Genomic DNA, 24,301 nt, shown 5'->3' with positions numbered 1-24,301 from the left:
AAGTGCTGTAGTTGTGTATCAAGTGCTGTGTCATTAACTTCAAGCTTTTTCAGCCTTATCGAGACCCTTACAATATAAATAGAAACCGTCAGAATGAAAACAGTGGCATAACAACAAACCAATACAAAAAATGTATTGTAGTTTGGTGGAAGCTATAACATTGTATATATATACGGCTGTGGAAAAAATTAAGAGACCACTGCAAAATTATCAGTTTCTCTGGTTTTACTATTTATAGGTATGTGTTTGGGTAAAATGAACATTTTTGTTTTATTCTATAAACTAGTGACAACATTTCTCCCAAATTCCAAATAAAAATATTGTCATTTAGAGCATTTATTTGCAGAAAATGACAACTGGTCAAAATAACAAAAAAGATGCAGTGTTGTCAGACCTCAAATAATGCAAAGAAAATAAATTCATAATCATTTTTAAACAACACAGTACTAATGTTTTAACTTAGGAAGAGTTCAGAAATCAATATTTGGTGGAATAACCCTGATTTTCAAGCACAGCTTTCATGCGTCTTGGCATGCTCTCCACCAGTCTTTCACACTGATGTTGGGTGACTTTATGGCACTCCTGGCGCAAAAATTCAAGCAGCTCGGCTTTGTTTGATGGCTTGTGACCATCCATCTTCCTCTTGATCACATTCCAGAGGTTTTCAATGGGGTTCAGGTCTGGAGATTGGGTTGGCCATGACAGGGTCTTGATCTGGTGGTACTCCATCCACACCTTGATTGATCTGGCTGTGTGGCATGGTTGTCCTGCTGGAAAAACCAATCCTCAGAGTTGGGGAACATTGTCAGAGCAGAAGGAAGCAAGTTTTCTTCCAGGACAACCTTGTACTTGGCTTGATTCATGCGCCCTTCACAGTGACAAATCTGCCCGATTCCAGCCTTGCTTCCTTCTGCTCTGACAATGTTCCCCAACTCTGAGGATTGGTTTTTCCAGCAGGACAATGCTCCATGCCACACAGCCAGGTCAACCAAGGTGTGGATGGAGTACCACCAGATCAAGACCCTGTCATGGCCAGTCCAATCTCCAGACCTGAACCCCATTGAATACCTCTGGAATGTGATCCAGAGGAAGATGAATGACAATATTTTTATTTGGAATTTGGGAGAAATGTTGTCACTAGTTTATAGAATAAAACAAAAATGTTCATTTTACCCATACACATACCTATAAATAGTAAAACCAGAGAAACTGATAATTTTGCAGTAGTCTCTTAATTTTTTCCAGAGCTGTGTGTGTGTATATATATATATATATATATATATATATATATATATATATATATATATATATATATATATATATATATACACACACACACACACACACACACAGTGCCTATAGAAAGTCTAAACCCCTTTCAAAATTTCATCTTATGTTGCCTTATAGCCTGGAATTAAAGTAGATTTAAATATTTTTTTTTCACTTATCTACACATCCTATCCCACAACTTCCAAGTGAAAAAAATATTCAAGAAAATTGTGGAAAATTAATTAAAAATAAAAACTGAAATAGCTTGATTGGATAAGTGTCCACCCCCTTGTAATAGCAATTCTAAATTAGCTCAGGTGTAACCAATCACCTTCAAAATCACATATCAAGTTAAGTAGCCTCCACCTGTATTAAATTGTAGTGATTCACATGATTTCAGGATAAATTCAGCAGTTCCTGTAGGTTCCCTCTGCTGGGTAGTGCATTTCAAAGCAAAGACTCAACCATGAGCTCCAACGCGCTTTCAAAAGAACTCCAGGATAAAGTTGTTGAAAGGCACGGATCAGGGGATGGGTATAAAAAAATATCAAAGGCCTTGAATATCCCTTGGACCATGGTCAAGACGATTATTAAGAAGTGGAAGGTGTATGGCACCACCAAGACCCTGCCTAGATCAGGATGTCCCTCCAAACTGGATGATCGAGCAAGAAGGAGACTGATTAGAGAGGCTACCAAGAGGCCAATGGCAACTTTTCAAGAGCTACAGGCTTTTATGACCAAGACTGGTCAAACTGCATGTGACAACAATATCCCAAGCACTCCACAAATCTGTAGCCATGTGGCAAAACGTTTTGAGGTCTGACGAAACTAAAATGGAACTTTTTGGCCTAAATGCAAAGTGTTATGTTTGACACAAACCCAACACAGTGCATCACCCAAAGAACACCATCCCTACTCTGAGGCACTAATACAACAGAATGTGAAAAAAGTTCAAGGGGGTGTAGACTTTCTATAGGCACTGTGTGTATATGTGTGTATATGTGTATATATATATATATATATATATATATATATATATATATATATATATATATATATATATATATATATAACCATAGTAAATTTATCAGCATTTTAAGTGTCGTGTTGGAAAACATGTTCAACGTCCATATATTTACTTTATTATTTTATTATTATTTATTATTATTATTATTATTATTATTATTATTATTATTATTATTTCTTTGCAATTCAACATACAAAAAGGCACATATTCAATACAAAGTGTATTCATGGCTTTGTGTCATCAGTACTTTTCTGTTAGTACTAGCTTAAAAATTGATACAGATGTAAATCTCTTTTAATGAATGAGTTGCACTTCACAATAAAAGACAAGAAAATTCCCTCTTAGGAAATGACAGAGTACAAGAATATAAGTACTGGTGTCTGTGAAAAAGGTTTGATCTGTAATCTCTTAAAAAAAAGTGTTTCCAGTTGGTAAAGCTGACATCTGCTCAGTTATAACCAATCAGTCACAGTTATAAAAGCTTGTTTTTATTTAACTTCCTTTTAAAAAAATACTGTTTCTTTATTCTCATATTAAGAGTAGTCTATATTGTTGTTTCTGCATAGATAATTGTTTGCCATGCTTACTAACACATAATTGCTTATGAAAAGACTTCTCAAGGCTGAAAGTGGGGGAGTGAGGAGTGTGGCACAGGCTCTGCCAATGGCTTTCAGTGCACAGTGAAATGCTAATCAGTCTGGGGGAGTCTTTTCAGAAGTAATCCTTTCTGGAATATTTTGTAAGCATGACAAATAACCACCTGAGCAGAAATAATAGAAGAGGTCCATACCATTAGCCCTTTAAGTCCAAAAAAGTTATTTTCAATTTTAAGTTTTACACTGCTAATAAGATGATATATCTCAGGTCAAGCTTTTGAGGGGTCCTCAAATGTGGGTACCGATTTATTTTTTAAATTAAGAATGAATTGCAAGACATATTAATGTTTCGGTTGTATTCCTCATCTATTGTATTTCCTTTTTGTTGTGCTACTTAAGTAGTATACCAGCAAGCAACTGCTCCACTGTAAGGTAGGAATCAAAGTCAGGAGGTTATACAGTTTATAAAGTAGGATACAATGTAAGTTTATTTATTCATTCTTTTCCATACACACGCTAGTGCTCAATTAGTCTCGTACACATCGACGTTGTAGTGCATTCAGCAGTAGCAGCACTCAATTGTTTTTGAACACATTACAAAGATACCTAATTCATTCAAATGGTTAAATGTGTTCACTTCTAAAGTTGAAATGTTTATGAAAATAAATGGAACTCAACATCCCTAAACCAGAGCTGAAATTAGGACTGTTCATATGAGTAATGGCTTCATTACTTCTTTGGAATTCAGTAAGTATATTTGAATTCTGATGCAAATACATTGGTGTTCTTACCCCTTTTTAAAAGTGTTACACTGTAAGATAATGGTCTTTATATTCTTTTCTTTTGAAATTGCTAAATTAAGTTAATAACCGTTCTCAAATTATACCTTTACAGAGTCTATAGAGTTTCACAGGTTTCGAAAGGACATATCTGCTACATTTTAAGTGATGTGAATGCAAATTAATGATTTCCATATAAATGTATTTATTCATATTCATACAAGTTTCAAATAGTTTCATGTGTGAAAGTTTGAAAATGACAGTCATAAGTAGGAACTTTTTTTTTCCAGAGAATGCTTGCTTGTTGTAAGTAAAAGCATATGTTGGCACATACTTGTAGTCTTACTCTGTTCAGGCATGTTAATGAAACTTGTAGACTAATAAGTAGACCCATCATTTCAATCAACACCTTTCCAACAAGCTGAAAACCAGTTTCACCAAACTTGAATGGAATCGCTTTGAGCAAGGAGTGGGCAACAAACACATACCCCACAATGGGACAAAGTAGCCTTAATCTGGTTTTACAGCAAAGGAACACTAAAATAAACTAAAGGCAGGCACAAAGTTCCTTTTAGAGTTTTACTACTGCTGAATTAGTGCTGAAAGCTACAAGAACATTTTACCTTTTCAAATTCCTAAACTTTTGTACAAGCTTTCTTGGCTACTTTTTTTTTTTTAGATCAGAGCACATTTCACACAATAACATTTAAAAAAATCCATTCCAGTTTTCTAAACTGCCATACCTTACAATCATTCAATTAGCACATCAAAGGAGAATCAAAGATAATGCATTTTCTTGCCATCTTTACCATGTTGCTTGTTTTTTATACTTTAATTTGGGATATGAATATACAACGCTATTGGTTTGTGAATTAGTAAATGGAAAATCTCTATACAACAGCACAAAGGGGGGAAAATTGCATTTGCATGCCTAGCGGTCAGCACGGAGTATATTGGAGAACAAACAGAAGAAATGATGTACTGTAGTAAGTAAATGTAGATGTTATAAAGCTTTTTATATAAATCTCTTTGCGGTAGTAATACATTTAGGCAAGCCTTCGACAACAGCTCTTTGGGATTGTGGGACTGTGACAGAAATACAATGAATCTTGGTTGTAAATCTCCCTCCCGACCTGTGAGGGTGCTAAGAAGCGAAAATAGAGTTCTTTGGGCGGGTTGGCCTGACAGTTCTTTCACAAGGTCGGGCAGTAAGTCAGTCTGGAAGAAAGCGAGACTCCATTGCAAGAACGTATTGACCTGGAAGGGAAACGATGTAGCAGCTGCAGATTGTAGAGACAGCTGCACTCATTTACCAAGGGGTCATGCGTGACAGCATAAAAGGGGACAGAGAATCGCACTCTAGTCCTTCGCTTGGTTTTTGTTTAAAGAGACTAGAAGGACCATGAGAGACCCCGGTGAAAACTGCTGAAATATTCGTCAGTGTTTTGTCTGTTTGTGCTTGTTAGTAATTATCTTGTTTGCAAACCACCAGGTGGCTAACACGTATCCGGAGCTATCGCCTTGGGCCAGCACAAAGCCGGAACAACACTACTCCACAGTCACAAACTAACGTGTTATCACCCACCACAAGACTATTGCACGCACCCAGACTGGTGACCGTGTTTAGTATTATTGTGGGGCAGATAACGTATTTATTGTTTGGGCTGTAACCCGTTGTTATTATTACCTCTGTGCATTACACATTGATTTGTATTGCCAGGTTTATTGTTTTGGTCACCAGTTCCAAACCAGATTAAAGTTTCTGTGTTATTCCTGCATCACCTCTGCACCTGTTCTCACTCAGCAGCCACTTCGCCACAGGGGCACTGTCACTTTAAAGCATGACCTAGCAGAGATTAATAACTAGAGAAAATATAAGGGTCTTGTGATGTTTCAAGATACATTAGCAGGGCAGTAACAAATAAGACTATAAAAGTGCTGAATGCAATCTACAATTAGGCAATGGCTTTTTATTAACCTTGGTGGGAAGTTTACTAATTGGTCTGAAAATAATTATTGTATCCTTGTTACAAGTACATTGGGTAGATCTAGCCAACCAACTAAAGATATGTTTAAGTAATCTCATTGTTCCTAGGGGTGAAATTTGTACTAACAACCCAAACACTGTAATTCTAGCAGAGAATAGGTAACCCCTGGGGAAATCTCAAAAAACACAAGCTGAGGGTTACAAATTCAGATCAAAGGTGTCATATTTCTGTCAATCATAGTTTCAACAAAAAGCTACATGACAACAACACAATCTCAAAAAAGGTGGACAGCACAAAGATATGCTTTCAAAGCGTAAGATTGAGACACACAAAAAATAATCAAATTCTTATATTTCTACATGGATAACATTACTGTTTCCAACCACTCCTTATTCGTGATGCTTGGGTGGATCAGTTTTATCACATTCAGATGTGCATGCTTATCTTTATTAGTCGTCTTAGTAATTAATCATCTCCCCCCTCTTCAATAATAGGCAGATTCGTTTTTTAGTATGCTGTTATCCATTTGCTACCAATGCAGAATGACTGAGTGGGATATTTATTCATCATGGTGACTGCCAAGACAGGTATCACATTGGAATACCAGTCATCTACTGTGCTTTGCATTGATATGTTTTGTGCTGTTACAGTATTATAATCCACTAATGCCACATTTCCATCTGTGCTATGAAACCAGTCTATAAAACTCAATTTCATCTTGTCCTAATATCAAACTTTGACTGCAGACATCTTCACCTGTAGTCTACAATACAATCTTCAACCAGACATTTCATGTTTTTTTATAATTAATATTTATAAATGAATTGACCTTCAAATATTTTCATGACTAACCAATATAGTCAGTTTTCACGTTCAGCCTATGGATTTTATTTTATCGCCATCCTAACTGGAGCCCATTCTGAAACTGATCTGATCTCCATCTTCTGCTGATGGAACTGAAGGAGACTGATTTAAAATTGCTTTCAACTCAGTCCCAGTGATCTAAACTAGATTTAATCCAAGGCCAGTACAAACTCCACTACCAAAAACTAGATGCCAAAGCATCTCTTTGTTCACGGCATAACCCTCTATCTCCTCAGTCAGTAAAAACAACATTTGGGTAAATTCTGAGATGTCTCAGCAACATTTTGAATTCCATGATTCTAAGCATAACTGGTCCTTACACTGATTTTTGTATGTGTGTTCAGTGCTTATGCTGGAGCCTCAAAACACATGTACCTAGTGTTTATAGACGCAAACCATACTGGTGCATTTCAGTATCTTAGCAAATACTAAATAAGCTTGTGAAATAGCAGCAGTAAAAACTGTGTATTTTATTTCCCAATGGCCAGACAGACAACAGTAAGATATTATTTGAACATTACAGTTTGTCCTTCCTCGCAGGCCATGCATTATTTTCACAATCAAAATTAATCAGGTGGGTCTGGTCAGATTCCCACTCATTCAGGCAATGACACTTTGGTCTGGTCTGGTTTTCAAATATAAACCAATAGTCCTTTTTTTTTTTTTTTTAAAGTGCTTTAACCTTATTTATTTTATCAAAATATGTGTTTTGTGAATATCAGCCATTGTTGCATAAGGATACCTAGACCTCTTTATCTAAAGGGGCCTTAGTACCAAGGTACATTGTTAGGTATTGATATCATTGTCCACTAACTACTTACTAATGGACAACCCTTTTCTCAAAGGCAGACAGGATTTGATTTACAGGAAAATGTCATTATAATACCTTTAAGAAATCCTGGCAACATTTGCTGACCACAGCTTTACAGATAATGATAAACAATGGCTGACTCATGTTGCTCCCAAAACTAAAAGTACCAGATGGATATAGGTAATTGCTGTTGTAGAAACTGTAAAAGAGGACCATGGAGGATATTTCCTCCAGTCTTTATTAAAAAGACCATGTTAATGATACAAACCTACTTACAGAGACTGAACAATAAACCCTGATTGCAGGGCAGTACTGCTGACCATGTCAGGGAGGTAACTGCACAGTAAGGTAATGCCTGTTAATCATGGATATTTTTACAATCAGAAATTGGTAAAGAGTGCCTTTTTTGTTTTTTTAAACTTTTTGAAATTTCTATTTTAGACATTCCACCTAAATGCTCTGCAGTCATCTACAGTGTGTTAGTGCAATGCACTGGAGCTTCCTGATTGGTAGAATTTCTGAGGTTACTAATTTTAATACGACAGCTCAGATATCCTGTTATCGTTTTTCTCCTTTCCAAGACTGGAGTAAAAGCTTTGAAAATGTGCCTGTATATATACATTGGATATACATTGCGATAAAGCTCTTAAAAGGCATACAGCAATATGATAGGGTTTCCCAGAGGAACAATTTGGGTTCTGACCAGTAAATTTCAATCACAAATCTTAATTACTTACGGACTTATTCCTAAGGATTTTATTTCACCTAATCAAACTGTATAAAATATCAATTGACTAATACTGTTTATATAACATGGCTCCTTATGGCTAATTAGCCACGCATGACTCTGAAGATGAGCCCAATAGAGGAAGGCTGGAATGCAGGGCCTGGTGGTTTGAAAACTCATCTTACCTCAAGCCTCCAGCCAGAGGTGCTGCATGCTATGCTCTGACTGACACAAGCCTAATTGAGAATTGTAGATAAACAGCTAATGAAAAGCTTGCCTGCTTTCGGATCCTGTTACCTGAAGTCATAGGAAGCACACAGTGTTTTCAGCACAAGTCAATCTTCGGGTATTTACATAGCACATTTCAAATGCTTTTAACCGAATGCAGCTTTCTGATTACCTACATACAGTAAGAGCACATAAATCCCTTTGTGCATGAACTGAATTCCCCTCTTATGCAAGACCCAAACATTATATTTATTAAAACGATTTATTGCATATATAAGCTTTTGATGGATTTTATCCCAAGCAATGCTTCCCCTCATAAAACCATAGTAAAAGCAAAGTCTAATAAAGCACAGAGAACGCATTGCAAAGCATAGGCAACATTGCAAAGCCTAGAGAAGAATGGTAAATAGCATTACAATCATGGCAAACCATGATAACCAAGTTGTATAAGGGTTATTATGTATAAACGACCTATCATACTGTTTCTGCATTCTTATCATGTATATGATTACCAGATAAATCTGTTGGAGCTCTTATACAGTAGGACTGTTCTGCTATTTAATAACAAAACTGAATGCCTTTCCTCCACCACCCCCTCCTTACTCAAAAAGGCAAATAAATCATTTTAAAAGAAACCAGGCTGGGAAAATGCCAGGAAGTTCATTCAATTGAATTTGTTATAAAAGTCACTGGAGCTCCTTGACAAAGCTGTATTTAGATATAGGCTTTTAAAAATCCAATGAGGTTAAAAGAAAACGCTAGTCTACCTTCACAATTCACTGCACAATTTAATCTAATCCTACCAAATGACCATGTTTTCCTGGACACTATGTTGCTGAGACAACTAAGAACTTACCCAACTAAAACAGCTTTAGGTCTTGTTTTGTAAATTAGGATTGGAGATGACCTTTTATCTATATAGATGTTTACACACCAGTACACCTTTTCTTAAAGTCCAAGCCTGTTCCGGTTTTAAATTACTTTCTCAAACTGCTTTTGTCAATTATGAGATGAATGTCCAGATAGGAAATTGTTTAAGTAAAAAATAAACAATATGAACAGGGGGATGAAGCGTACCCTTTGGTCCTGCATTACTAATTCCATTCCACTTGACCACTCTTTTATAAAATTGTGACAACTTTCTAAGTGATGACCATTGCCTTGAAGACAGAACTTTACCTTAGCTGCAGAAATCAGGAAGATTAGTTTCCTTTAGAAAAAAAAATGGTCATGAATGGCAAAGCAGCGGCACTAGAACTATGCTGACTTCTACCTATATCAGTATCTGTGTTACCGAATCAGGACCGTTGTGCAATATTTGTTATAAATCCATTATGTTTCCATTACTGATAAAGAGCAGCTACACAATAATGATTATATTCTAAATGGTAACTTTTCTGTAAGGGGTTTGAAGGCCATGTAAACATAACTTCCCTTCTGCCACTGGGACTGCATGAAACGATTTCAAATCAGACTCGTTCATTTCCATCAGCAGCAGCTCAAGATCACATTGATTTCAACCGGGGCTCTTGTCAACTCCAGCTAGGATCAAACTCAGTGGGGAAAGTTGCTGAATGCGTGACCAACGTGAACGACGTGAGAGAAAAAAATATATATAAGCATGAGGGTTGTGAAAACATTGTACTGTCAGGGAAATATTGGAGGTTGGTGAATAAATTTATAAATAGACATTGTACACAAATTGGATACATACGGGTGACCGTTTACTTGTAATGCCTGGTTACAGATTGGATTGTTGACTGCAGATATAGCACCAGGCTGCACTGGCTACAGCCCCAGTTTGATATTGAAGCAATATTGACTTTGAGAGACTGGATTCAAGGTGCAGATGGAAATATGACCTTATTTCTCCTCATAGAGAACATGTTCATCTGATAAGGGGGTGTGTTGAGATAAAAGGTGCCACCACAGCAAGTACTCAAAATATTTACATTTCGTAGTGTAAAGAACAGTTAATATGTCCTTCACACTATTTCATTTATGCATCAACCTCCCACTATTCATCCCTTTCTCTTGCCCAACTAGTAAACCTATGTTACACTTCCTTTAGACATTATTCTTCAGTGGTTTGTATTTGTTCAAATTCACAAATGAGTACTATAACTGTGCTGATAAGCTGGCTTATCATAGGAGCTGAAAAAAAAGTAATGTTGACAGAAGCATCTGTTATTACTTTGGACACATTTAGACTTGACGCCCTTGCGTGCTTGGGTTGCAGATCAGTCATTGTCTGGGCATCTATTTACAGGTCAAAGCCTGCAGGCCTTGAAAGGAAAAAAAAAAGAAAAGCATATAGCCTCACGCACACTGTTTGGTCTACACACAGCTAGCAAACAGCGGTACATTCCCACAAGACCTGTTCTGCTGGAGCTATGCTACTTGATGCCATAAGCTGATCACAACCCTTTCTATCACAGACTGAGGGGTTTTCTAGCAGTGTAGTTACATAAAAGAGGAAATAAAAGATACAATTCCTTTCTAAATACAGTATTTTTAACTTACTACAGTATAACTATCGCAAGCACTGGTGTCTCCCTGTGGAAACTCAGATAGCAGTCCACTCAGAGGGCTATCTATTCTATGAGGTTCATTCGAGTGCTGGTGTACTGTAGAGTCCACTTTGACTTTGCATAAAGTGAAAGCATTGCATTAGCTGTAATGCTCACATTCATCAGCATTTAGCATGGTAGAGCACAATCAAGCATGATAATCAGTGACAATGCATTGTAAAAAAACATGATTAACCATAGAACAGCACCATGAATGCAGATAATAAACATTCAAAAAGTAAAGTGCAACATTGTCATGCAAAGTGATTTAGTATGGTAAACTCCTTTAAAGGATCACTTGAAATGCCTGTATTTTACCTAATACTTGTGAATCAACCTTACTAATGTGTATGTTTTTAAGAAGCAGGGAGGTGCATTGGAAACAGGCTAATCAATTGGTTTACCATAGTGTAAGCATAGTGAAAATAAAGTAAAGCATAAGTAAGCGGAGTAGCAAAGCATATTAATAAACATGTCAAACCATGGTAAACTATGGTAAATGCATAGTACAACCATGGTAAACACGGAAAAGAACTACAAAAATGACTGGTAAACTTTTATACTGGCTGTAATCAATACAAAAAATAGAGGTTTGGCTATAAATCTGATATATATATATATATTGTACCACACCAAAAATGGCAAAACTGAAACCTGGGAGCATTGAGTATTTCATGCCCCGGCACTGTTGCAATAAGCATGTTTTTATCATATTGTCCCCCAAGTTCTCCAAACCCCTGATGAAAAAGAAAACTTTTTTTTTGCACCCCACTTGTCATGTGTTCCCTCTTTGTGATGCTGAAGAATCACATCTGTTTCGCTGGCTCCTGTTCAAACAGCTTTTCCTGCTCAGTGTGCGCGGGTAACACTGCAGCTGTTTGCATTTGCCTCATGATCAATCCCATTGTTTATTGAATCTCACCAGTTAATGGCTCTTCCCTTTTTCAATAGTGCCAGGAGAAGAATTTATGCCTATTACATGCTGCTTCTCTGTGGTCATAAATTAAGAGAATGGATCACTTTCAAGAAAACAGTGGCCAAAAAACATGTTTTTTCCCCTCCTGCTGCCACAATATACTGTGTTTTTTAAACCACCTCTCTTTAGAGTCACCTGCTAACTTGTATAAACATGTTCTTCAAAATCACAGATACAAAATAACAAAACAAACAGGCAATGAGATTCTTTTACTTATCATCTGCCAATGAGGTCTTCTTCCATACAAGCAAGGTATAGCAAGAATGTGGCATGAAATTATAATTCTGTTCAATGACATTCAAATAGGTATGCTTGAAATACTAATAAAATGTACAAATTCAGTAAAAGGTAAATAGATTACTTGCAGCATTTTTAGATAATTTAACAGATTGTTTTAACATTGTGGAGATGTGCGGTTCTTGTCCAATTCTAGATTTTTGTATTGATTGTTTACATTCAGGTGAGAACGTTATACAGACTACAATCATCTCAGCTAGTGTTTGAGGGTTATAGTAATATTAAATAATGCAAAATGAATGTTGCCTGGTTATTGCAATTGATGACAACCTGTATTGGGGTTTCACTGTATATACAGAGAAGCTATCCAGTTAGAAAGCAGTACATACATGCTGCTGGGATTTTACACAGGGCCAAATGTCCTGGCAGTAACAGCACAGTTCTACTTGAACTTTGATTTTGTGGCTGTTTGATATTCCGGTGTACAATCTTATCTACTTGGAACCCCATGTCACATCCTTGAAAACAGGATTTTAACATCTCAAGGACTTGCCCTCGTGTTGAAATGTTAGATAATACATAATTCATCGTTAACCCACAATGTTTTCTAGAAGGGATCAAACGTAATAACTGATTTCTGTATTATTGAAATACACATATATTTAGCAGTTAGTAGGAACAGGAGATACAAGGAATATATATATAACCGATCCAAATAAAAGCGAAACCGGTGTTGTACAATATGGACCAGCACAGCTTATCCTATTCCACAACATAAACAAGAAGAACTGGAAAAAGTAAAAAAATCGTCCTAGTTTGATCACCAGTCTCGCAACCATCTCTATTGGTCAGGCTGAACACTCTGCTCCAGTGTGTGTGTCTGGTTAAAACCGCCTTGATAAGGGAATGGAGGTGACTTTAAAGAGTGCAATGGAATATTTAATGTCTAAACGGGAGGACCTTGGTTTGCACACTGCCCCCTAACACCATGCTAGTGTATTGACCCAGAAGGGTGCGTGCCGCATATAGAGACACCAACACCAGCATTACCTCGTATTAACTAAAGGTTTCCCTCCAACTACTGGGATCTGACATTTAACCTCTAAGAACTGACCAATCCCAATTGGAACATATACAGTCCAGGTTTAAGTGCCTGTTGCAACTACAAAGTTATACTAGTCTCTACCGCAGTTTGTTTTGCCTGAAGAAAGTTTTGACAGTCTCCTGTCTCTTTAAAAAAATATATAAATATATAGGCTTTAGTCATCATTTGTACTACTACTAAGCAGTAGTTTATCTATAAGATTATTTTTGTATTAGGCCCTCCTCTTTCCCTTTTCTTTTTTTTTTATGTATACATTCATACAATATATGATTATTATCATTTTGGATTACTAATTAATTTTGTATTCCTATCACTGCATTACCTTGTATGTTTTAGAGTTCCCACTATACATTGGCATTCATTTGTTAATGTTCACATATTACTATATTTTCTGGAAAACAAATAAAAAACATTTCTTCAAAAAAAAAAGCTTATTTATGTAACAACAACAAAAAAAATAACAATACTGTCACAAACTGTATTTGTTAAGTCGTTATTTATCTTATTACAAATAATTAGAAATAAAATAATTATCTAGTTTATACCGTGTTTATAAATGTATAAAGTGTTTTACTGGTTGTTTATTGTTGTATTACACATTTTATTGTAATGGCCATTTCCTATTATAAATAACTGACTGTCAACTAGACCTTAAAAGATAAACATGTGTTAATCAGCTAGTTGTTAACAGTTAGCAAACAAGAACGGATTTTAAACTGAATATGGTTTCGAACAATCTCAATGGAAAATAGAATTTCATAACATCTGTTTCGCTTTGATTAGACCGTGGCGTACTGCTTCAAGAGAACATCTGTCGCAAGCAAAGAGAGCCCATCGATCGCGTGTGAGTGATAGCGAAGTCCCCATTTCGGAGCCCCTCAGCTGCTTCGTAGCATGCCCAACAATCCTTACAGACAGCATGTTCCCCCGGAAAACCTGGCAACCATTCAAAGGTAAACGTGGCTGTATATCTTTGTATATATCCTAGTAAGTACCAGTTTGCTACTGAAAGTCACTTACAAAACAATCAAGATGTCTTTCGTGGCTGTGGACGCTCACTCCTATCTTTTATTACTCCTAAAATCTGAGATACAGTTTCACAGGTTAGGCAGCCAGCTGGGATGGAAGATAATGCAACAGTACAGCAGGTAGTTCCAGGAAAACTTGAAAAACAGTTAGCACACTGGAGGCCACCCGAAATTAAAGAGAAAGTAATTAAATTATAAAATACACGTGTTTTAAAATGAATTTGCCATGTATGCAGTATGCCCATCATTCTTACATTAACCCCCCAATCATAACATCTTTAATTTTAACAGTAAATTAAGTGATTTATTTTTTATTTTTTTTTTTTTATTTATTCTCAGGTCTGCCTTCTAGCTCTCAAAAGCCTAGAATTAAAAGTACAGTATTGAAAACATTGTTCAGGAAAATTAATACTGATATATTGCGTTTGGCATATTAAATATGTAGACACACTAATGTACACCGTTTTATCTAATTAAGAAGGAACTACATGTTTGGTAGTGTAATCGGTACATTTTTATATTGAAATCTTCATTTGCAGCATGTTTACGTCTCGTGACAAAAACGTGAATTATGATTGGGTTGCATTACGTCGTTACCTGTGTGTTGCCAGCTTGTCCACTGCAGGCTTGTGACCAGGCCTTTACAGTTACAGTTACACTCACCTAACTCCCCTCTTCACAAACAAAGGATTTCTTCCATTTTATCGAGGTGTCTATTTCCCTATTAGTTATGTAACCAGGGGATGGCTACACCTGTGGTTGTTAGTAGGGACAAATTTAACCCCATCCCTGCCAACCTTACATTCCTCCACACAGTATTTACATCTGCAAGGCTTTCGCTTTGCCACACTGCTAATGATTCAATACTGCAGCTATAGAACCAGGACCACTCAGAATGATTACAAACACCATAAAATAATCAGGTATTTTACTAACCGTATTAAAATAACATTTGAAGGTACTTGGTCATTAAAGGAGTGCTTTCAAAATCTCTCACCCCACTTGTTTCATAAAATAGATTTGTGTTTACTTGTTTATGTTAATTTAACAAAACTGTTATGTCAGCCACATTAGACTAGAGACAAAAAAAAGAAATAACGCAAGAAAAGCTCTCAAGAACACATAGGACCCTACATCAGGGGAAGCTGGATAGGAGAATAAACAATGTAGTAGATTAAAAAATGAAAACATAAAAACCAATGCATTGCTATTGAAGACTTTTAGGAAGCAAGGATGGGCATGCCCTTGTCTTAACAGATACCTGCCAGTGATAAATACACCAGCAGAACTAACTGTATACAGCAATATTTGGGAAGTGTAACAGGCAGAACAAAAACTTAGATTTGTAAATAAAGAACAGTGATAAGATCACCGCCTTCCTTTATACTGGTGGAATGCAATTTGGATGAGGCCAGGCAGATTCGGCATATACAAGAATTTTATCAAATGCGTATTTACCTGTATTTCATCTGTTAGTCTGATGACAGATAGCAAAGGAATCCTCTGATTATCGCTACACAGTTGCTACGACTCAGAACGTAACTATTTTGGGGCGTGCAATGATCTTTGCCTTAGTATTTGATAGCACTATAGATAAAAGAACAAAAAAAACACTCACCTGTTGTGTAGACTTAGTGTAGTACCTGTTTTGACAGATAACAGAACCCCAAACCTCTTGACACATTATTTCCTAAACTATAAAACACAACTACCAATTTAGAGATCTGCTTTTGTGATAAGGTTACATTTACAGTATGAAGAAATATTTTCAAAGATAAAAACATAAAGAACTACTGGTACTTTGAAGTTGTTATACTGCTTTAACTAATTTGTGCTTTTTTGGGTATATTTCATGTTAACACGCACGCACATCATCATTCTATCTTCTTCTGAAAACTGTAGGTTTCCCAGCCTCTATAGAGCCTTGCTGTATATGACTCAGGAGTCAGTCTGGACTGCCCCGGGCACAATCACTGCAATGGCATATGATATGGGACTTCAAATATATGTGACAGTCAATTAAAAGGAAACGTCAACCCACAAACTCATAGTCATTCTTCATTGTGCCTGCAAGAAAATGAAGACCACACGGAAAAGGTAATGGATACACTCAACTGAGTTAGATAAGACAATACGAGGCTGTCCGGAGATTACTTTTAATATGCAGATACTTTCAAATGTATTCATCTTCACAGAGAAGCCTTTGTTTCTAATTCACACAGAATTATTTTACAGCCGCTGCAAAGCCAATAGCTTCTATTGGAAAGGGTCCGTGGCATTATATTATTAGCTTTCAACTTGCAGTACTTTATTTTTTTTTTTAAAAAAACCCTGTTGGTCTTTAATAACTTGGTAAACATGCTCAGCAATTTGTGTTGTGTAAAATAAAGTGCCAACAATGTTTATCTAACATTATTACTTAATGCAGGATGAAGTCATAAAGCACCTTCTAGTTTTTTTAAGTACTATATTTTTCAAATCAATTAATCCTTTGCATGTGTCCAGCTGAGAGACCCTGAAACACAGCCTAGTGTTCTTTCAAGCCCTGCCTGTCAATACTGCTTAATAGGCACAGATGTGGCGGGTTGGGAGGGTGTGGGAATACAAGATCTAGCTTCTGTCCTATTCAACAACAATCCATTTCATACTGCAATGAGGATAACAAAACTCAAAAAAAGAAGAAAGAAAGAAAATATCAAGGGTCTTTGGGGCTCTGGTGCACCAATTTGTTTTCTGAAAGAAAATAAACTTTACACTAAAATATAATTCCACGGTGGTGTTTCTTTTTCCACATGCTTAAATAGTATACTGCTTTTCACTTCAAAAACAGACCTTTTGTTTTCTTATATATTCTTTACAAACTTTTAGTTATTTACACCAGTGGTGATCACTTATGTATCTTTCATCACAATATGATATTAAACAGATAAGAAATTCAGTGTTAGCAAATGTAGATGATCATAGTATCATTTAAAAAAGTCTAAAGTTTAAGCTATTATGCACACTTTTAAAAGATCCAGCAATCAACCCAGTCACCCACACCTGAACTTAGTTTGATTTAGAGAAAGATGATAAAGACCATTCAGACACGTTGTTTTGGATCAGGTACAAAGCAGCCCCTTGAACTGGCTTTGACAGACTGTACTGCTCAGTATAGAGCTGGGGATACAACGTGCTAATTCTACAAAGCAGTATGCATCGTTCTACAAGATTCCACTTGCATCCTCCAACAATCAACAGATGGATGTACACAATGTAGTTCTGCGGTAGCATATGCAACATGGAACACTGTCTTTTAGCCTATGATTTAAAATATAAAAGTTTATACTAGGAAATAGCCTAGGCAACCTTGGTTATTTCCCAAAATTACATTTGTGTTTTGTTATTGTCCCCAAGAAAAAGATACAGCTCTTTAAAGCAAACAATTGGAATAAAGAACTTGAAATTATTTGTTTTAGAGAACATTCACTCTTCCAAGCTTTATATTACTCATCCATAACTTACAAGAATAAAAGTTTATTTTTTCCCCCAAAAGCAAAAAGTCTATTGGGTTTTCTCTGCCAATACAAGAAGTAGGTGTTTGTAATGGGGTTTTGGCTTTGGTAAAATGTGGTAGGCCTCCATGATTGATCTTTCAGTGACAAATAAGATTGAAAGCCATGGGATTCTCCACATTCCTCCACCATCATTACTGCAAATGTCACCCTGCCCTTTTGTCCTTTTGATTTTGTGTATGCTAAACCCAGTTTAATTGTTGTCAGTTAAGGATTACAGCTTCCATGCAGGATCAGTTACTGAGTATGTTTGTGTACAGAAATACAGATAGTTGACAATACCTGTACAATCCTAGTCTAAATGTATAGACCTTGTTTAAAACACATATACATTTCACCCTTACAAGGATACATCTTAAACTCACTTTACACACCCTTAGGCTCTCTGAACCATGGGGATCTATAGCTTTATCAGCAAAAACGTCTAACTGTACAATACTCCCCCCAGTTCAGAGACACAATGAATATAACATGAAGCTTGTTGAATCTCTGATGCAAGAGCAGCAGTGCCCTAAGCAAATGGAACATTGCTTCATGAACACTACATTTAGATTATAAGTTCAAAAGAGGGAAACGTGAAAAATGTGTTACTAATCCTTGACGGCCATTTAAAGATAAAGACACACAGCTCAATTTGTCACTCCGTGCCTATGTACCATGTCAGTGAAATGGTCTTCAAAAGGATCTCCAGCACCACCTAGTGTAATTCATTATAAATACAGCTAGTGCTTTAAAAAATATACCTGTGGTTAACCTAAATTGTCCTCTTTAATAAGTGAGCTCCATTTCTATCATCGTTTTCTAGATTTCCATTACATGAGAGTAGATGTTGAACTTCATGCTGATTTGAACTCAGCTCTCGCCAAGATAAGCACCAACTAAGACATAGCTTTGCAGTAAACTAATGTGATCCATCTGCATTGTTTTCCATCTGATGATGTAGATATCCTTCTGTCTGGTGTTGATTGCTGAAGTGTAATGCTGGCTCCAGGGATCAACTAATTTTTCCTCCCCAGCACATCAGCACACACAACGGCTGCGATGCAGGCTCTGGGGATCAACCACAGTGCGGTCTCCCCAGCGCATCAGCATGACAACCGTCTGGATTGAGCTAAGTAGGGTAGATCTCTGGGGTCTTCAAGTGGGCACCTTCCATCCTCTGTGTTTCGTTGACTAGCCCACGACACCTCAAGAGGGCTCAACAGTGATTCTGGCGTCCCAGCATCACCCCCCTCTATCCCCCACTCAGCTCAGCCCAGCTTGTACATCAGTGTTGCTTTCTTTCTATTGTGCTTGAAATCCCCATCCAGAATCATTCCGTCTCAACCACAGCCAGTTGCTTCTCCTTTCTGCTGCTTCAGATAAGTTCTTCACTGTGCAACGAAACTTTTGGCCACTGAACCCGACGTCTCTGAGAAACCGGGTTATAGAGTGTGCCACAAATCCTCGACAACTCACCTCCACTGGGTAAATTCGGACTCTCCACCCTCGCTGTTCCGCTTCAGCAGCTAGTTGAGCATATCGAAGTTTCTTCCGCTCATATGCCTCATCCACAGCATCTTCCCATGGCACTGTTGACTCTACCAGATGAACAAGGCGTGCTGAACCAGACCACAAGACAATGTCTGGACGAAGGTTAGTTGTGGCAATCTCAGGTGGAAAAATAAGCTGTTGACCATCATCTGCCAGCATCTTCCAGTCTCTAGCAGCTTCCAGTTGTCCTGAGCGAGGCTTGATTTTAACACCTGTTCTTGGTGGTTGCTCTCCTGGATGAAGGAATATTGTCTTTTGTGTGTAATGCTTTGATGGAACTGGTGGCAACTTATTGGTCAGGTTACGCTTGTCTTCTAATGCTAAGGCCAAACATCGCAGCACCTGGTCATGGCACCAAGTGAACCGTCCTTGGCTAAGACCCACCTTACATCCTGTCAAAATGTGCCTTAATGTTGCAGGTAATGAACACAAAGGACATGAGGGATCCTCACCCACCCAAAGGTTTAGGTTCCGTGGTGATGGGAGAACATCATTGCTGATCTGATAAGGAAACTGATCCTACTGTGTTCCATTGTCCATAGATCTTGCCAGCTGATCTTGCGTTGTTCCACACTTTCCCATCTCATCCATTCTCCCTGCTTGGCCTGGAAACAGCCTTTACACACTTGATCCTCTCCTCCTGCTTTTGCACCTCATTGACTACCAGCTTCCTCCGCTGAGCCGGGGTTGCCTTGTGCCATGGAGGAGGAGGTGAACTGAGACCAAAACCTCCTTATTTATGCTGAACTTGCCCCATAATGCCTATAATATTAAACAAAAATAAAATATAAAAAAAATATGCATGGCTGACTAAAGTAATTAAAGACAATATTTATTTTAACGTGGTTTATTGAGTCATAAGTCAGTGGTAACACATTTAATAAGCAATGTTACAGCTAAAGCTGAAGAACTATGTACTAAAACAGTGCATGCAATATTAAATGAAGGAAATGGAATATTGAATTTGTATAACTCCATGTTAGCTGAGCAGTCAGAGAACGAATGCAAGGATTGCTGAATAACCATGGTGTTGCACTGCTGTTCATGACACAGAAACCTAATGACTATATAATATAAAAACACTTCAGCTACTTGCACTTAGAGAAACACTATACATATGCTGCATGTATTTGGTACTGTAAAGAAAAAACAATGATATAAACAATCTCACCCAATAGCCAGACAGTCACAAGGGAGCGCAAACATTTCAAGGTGTCATTCTGGCTTTCTGGGAGTGATATCATTATATTATACATGTATGATGTAAAATCCTGGAGTTATTGGTTTGTAAATAAATTACAAAGTAAATATGCTACCTGTCACCATTGAGAAAATAAACACATCTGACCATTTTGTGGATCAGTCAGAGGACAGCCCTGTCTGTGGTTGTTGATATAGATACGCAGAATTTGCTTTGCTCATTAAAAGTACAACACTGATTCAAAACCAATTATTTCTAACCTCACAAAACAGCAATATTATACAACCAAAAAGCAACTGAGATACAGGTGGGAACAGTTGAATAATTGTATTGTCTTGTTTTCGCTAGTTTTTTTAAAGTTTTTTTTTATTAAGAGCAAACTTGGCATCAGCCAGGGAATCTGATTAAATGTGACAGGGAATTCCCCCCCCAAAAAACGTGTGTTATTGTGTTAAAAAAATAAAATGTGTTATTTAGTGATACAACTGATTACTCAACAATGTAATGCATATAAAAATAAGGAAACAATGACCATGTTTGAACTGGAAAAAAACACAAAGCCACAGCCAGAATAAAAATGCAACCTTGAAAGTGAGAGCAATCCTCTAATGATACAGTACATTCGTATTCTGTGCTACAAAATTCAGAAAAACTCACACACACTGTACAGTTTTGGAGATGGAAACACTGTAGTGTTTCAATTCATTCATTACTTCTTACACTCAGATGTGCTTTTGCTAAAAGGGCAGAGTTAACAAAATAATTCAAATATTGTGAATTTCGCTAGCGTGAATTTTCATCACTTGATAGGCTTCACGTTTTCCTACGTGAAAGGCACCTATCTAAGTAACCAATCACCTACAGTATGTCTCATGTTTTCAATGTCTGCATTCACCACACCACAGAAATGTACAAAAGCAGCAAGCAAATTATTGTTCGTTAATGGCTACAAAAAAATAACTTCTAATAGGTATCATAATAGTGAAATGTGAGACCAAGGAAGGGAAGGTTCATATTAGGTAAGATTTATTGCAATTATTGTGTTAGCGCCTTTAAGTTGGAAGTAATTGAAAGGAACCAAACTCTACTTCTTGATACAAACCCCCAACGTATTTGTTGTGCCTGTTTCATGGTCAGTCATGCAGTAATCAACAATATTATATTAACCTTCTCTTTATTTAAAAAAAACAAGTTCAACTTTTTTACTTCAAAAGGTTCGTACAGTAAAAAGGCTTGTCTTGAAATAATGTTTGCAAATAGAGCATGCAGGCCAATGCAGTCCTTTGTATGTTTCTCACCTACATACTGTAAGAACACTTACAAAATTAAATGTAAGCCTGCAGTTAGCTTCACAGGCAGGTCAATACGTGCCCACGCTTTCAGGCTAAAGTCCTGTTGGGCTCCAAGCGCTAAGAATTAAAACTTTGTCGGAGAACCCTTTTCTCCTCCTCTACAAAGCTCTGCTCTGTGCTGGCTTGCCCTGCTTCACGTTTCCTTTTCTCCTTCTGCTGAAAGGTTTCCACTTTCCGCTTCTTAGCAGAGGAAGGCTCATCTTTGTCCTCATCATCTTGAACAAACAAAACAAAAACAATAACCAAATACATGTGTGTTTATATACAGTACAGCTACTGAAGAGATCACACATGGAAAAGATCGTCGTCCTATTTATTTCAATAGGCTATGCCAGTGGTTCTCAAACTAGGGGGCGCAAAATGTTAAGGGATTTTATTTATTTATTTTTGCATATCTTAACTATATATATATATATATATATATATATATATATATATATATATATATATATATATATATATATATATATATATATATATATATATTTTTAACTAAAGCAAACCTTACTGCTGAAACCTACTGGTATGTCAAAGTTTCTAGATGGCACTGTGCATCTGACTGGTGGGTACAGGAGGGCGTCAAGTACCACAGGCAAGAGTCCAAAAAGTTTGACAACCACTGGGCTATGCGATGTAATGCTCCCTTAAAACCAATTTTTGTTTGTTTTATTTTTTTCGTCATTTCAAATTACCTCATAGTCATTATATAACCACAACATGCCACTTCAGGGTGTGTGTTGATGTGGGATATTAACACACCCAAGGTGCGCTGCTATCTCACAACAACACGCACCCTGCCGTGCTATACTGTGTCGATCACTTCATTATCACTGCTTGAGACCGTGTTCAACTAATTCAAATGAACGCTTAGGAGCGGTGCTTACCAAAGCTTTTTATATCACTTTATGAACGGAGAAAGAAATGTCAGCATGGTGTGTGTGCACTGTTTCAGATACAGTACCTGATTCAGAGGGCTCTTCATCTGGAGGCAGAAACCGGGCCTGCTCCCCTGCAGGCTGCGGAGCATCATCCCCATTGTCCTCGTACATGCTGGACCACTTGATCGCCATGTCCATTCCTAGGGGCGCACTTTTCTTCTGTTCTGTGGCGTATGACTCTGGTGGGGGCACAGCATTGGTCTTCCATACTTTAAATTCCTTTGCTGGCTGTTCATTTAAATAGAAGAATAGCAATTAGCTTTTTTTTTTTAATGAGTGCAGTGCAAATGTATAACTTCACTCTTCTGCAGAAGTCATTACATGCATGTATGTGGAGGCTATTACACATTTACAAGAAGCTTTTTATGTTTCAGGGTGTTTTTTTATTTAAGATTTGTAAAGATGTCATGCTGACCGCAGATTAAAAATCTTGGTCTTCTGTGGATAAAACAAATATGCGCCACGCCCATAAAGTACTGTATCTGTACATTCCTTTATGCATGACTTTTAAAAAGGAATGAAGTTAATTCAGTCCTCGTTATATGTATGTATTATTGTATTTCAAAGCTGCAATGTAAATACAGTAAAGAACTATTTTGAGCTACACAGCAAAGCAGAACCTCATTATTATATTTCAATTGACTAAATAAAACCCTATGATACGAACTTCATTATTTCACACTACTGCATGATCCACCATCTTAAACATAATACGTCACTGGCATCCATGTCTCGATTGGTTGGAAGCAACTTTCGTCACCAGCTCTATTCATTACCATAATCACAAAGCACTTAATTTATATATGCTTTGACTACTCAAATGATCAATCTGTCTAGACTTAAAACAAAAGGTTTCGTTGAATTATGATTGCTTCTTGTGCGTACTGTGCGCACCACCACACATAACCAACAGTGCATACAGCCGATTTAGGCATAAAGATTCCTTACTTCTTCCGGTGCTTTCACGGTGTGTCGTTCCCAGTCTATTTGTTTGTTGAGTGGATTATACAAGAAGGAAGGTTTGGACACAGATTTAAATAGTTCGTCCGGTTTAGGTAAAGCGGCAGATCCACCTGCAGGTGGTTTATTCCCTTGTGTGCCTCCAGCGGTACTCCTGTTCTTATTTCCAACCGAAGTCTTACTTTCCTCATCAGAATCGCTGCTTTCTGACTCAGAGCTGCTGCCATAGCCTGCAAAATAGCTCAGCGGGTCCTGGTTTTTCTCAGCCATTTTGAAAATAACAGACAGACGCTGCTTCGCTTGTTATTTAAAAGGTGTAGCACAACTATAAGTTCACACCGACATCACTCCAACTTCCAGGCTTTCATTACAAACAGGACTCGCGGGTCACGTGAACGCATCAACTCCAACCTCTTGACGGTGTGGCTGTGGGATCAAAAGTGTTCAGACCGCGTTTTTCATTGAGTGGTTCTTGCAGTATTCCACCATCACGACACTATTTTTATTTTTTACTAAACATATGCAAAATATTTGAATGTGCACCAGAGTCTATTGTCT

General features: G+C 37.2%; 1 protein-coding gene across 1 annotated transcript; it reads right to left on the bottom strand.

The window, feature by feature from the left end:
- Positions 1-20,849: 20,849 nt before the first annotated feature.
- c18h1orf52 (chromosome 18 C1orf52 homolog) lies at positions 20,850-24,138 on the bottom strand. The gene is made up of 3 exons (XM_041217721.1): positions 23,732-24,138; positions 22,807-23,011; positions 20,850-22,060 (listed from the first exon to the last, which is right to left on the bottom strand). The coding sequence occupies exons 1-3, from the start codon at positions 24,011-24,013 to the stop codon at positions 21,903-21,905; spliced, it is 645 nt and encodes a 214-aa protein (XP_041073655.1). The 5' UTR covers positions 24,014-24,138; the 3' UTR covers positions 20,850-21,902.
- Between the last annotated feature and the right edge of the window lie 163 nt (positions 24,139-24,301).

This window comes from Polyodon spathula, chromosome 18 (assembly GCF_017654505.1).
Source record: "Polyodon spathula isolate WHYD16114869_AA chromosome 18, ASM1765450v1, whole genome shotgun sequence".
NCBI classification, from domain to species: Eukaryota; Metazoa; Chordata; class Actinopteri; order Acipenseriformes; family Polyodontidae; genus Polyodon; species Polyodon spathula.
This window is presented reverse-complemented; position numbering and strand designations above follow the sequence as displayed.

Coding starts and splice junctions, on each gene's coding strand:
- c18h1orf52 (XM_041217721.1), bottom strand. CDS start 24,013: ATGGCTGAGAAAAACCAGGACCCGCTGAGCTATTTTGCAGGCTATGGC. Junction 23,012..23,731: donor CCGTGAAAGCACCGGAAGAA/GTAAGGAATCTT, acceptor TTAAATGAACAG/CCAGCAAAGGAATTTAAAGT. Junction 22,061..22,806: donor TGAAGAGCCCTCTGAATCAG/GTACTGTATCTG, acceptor TGTTTGTTCAAG/ATGATGAGGACAAAGATGAG.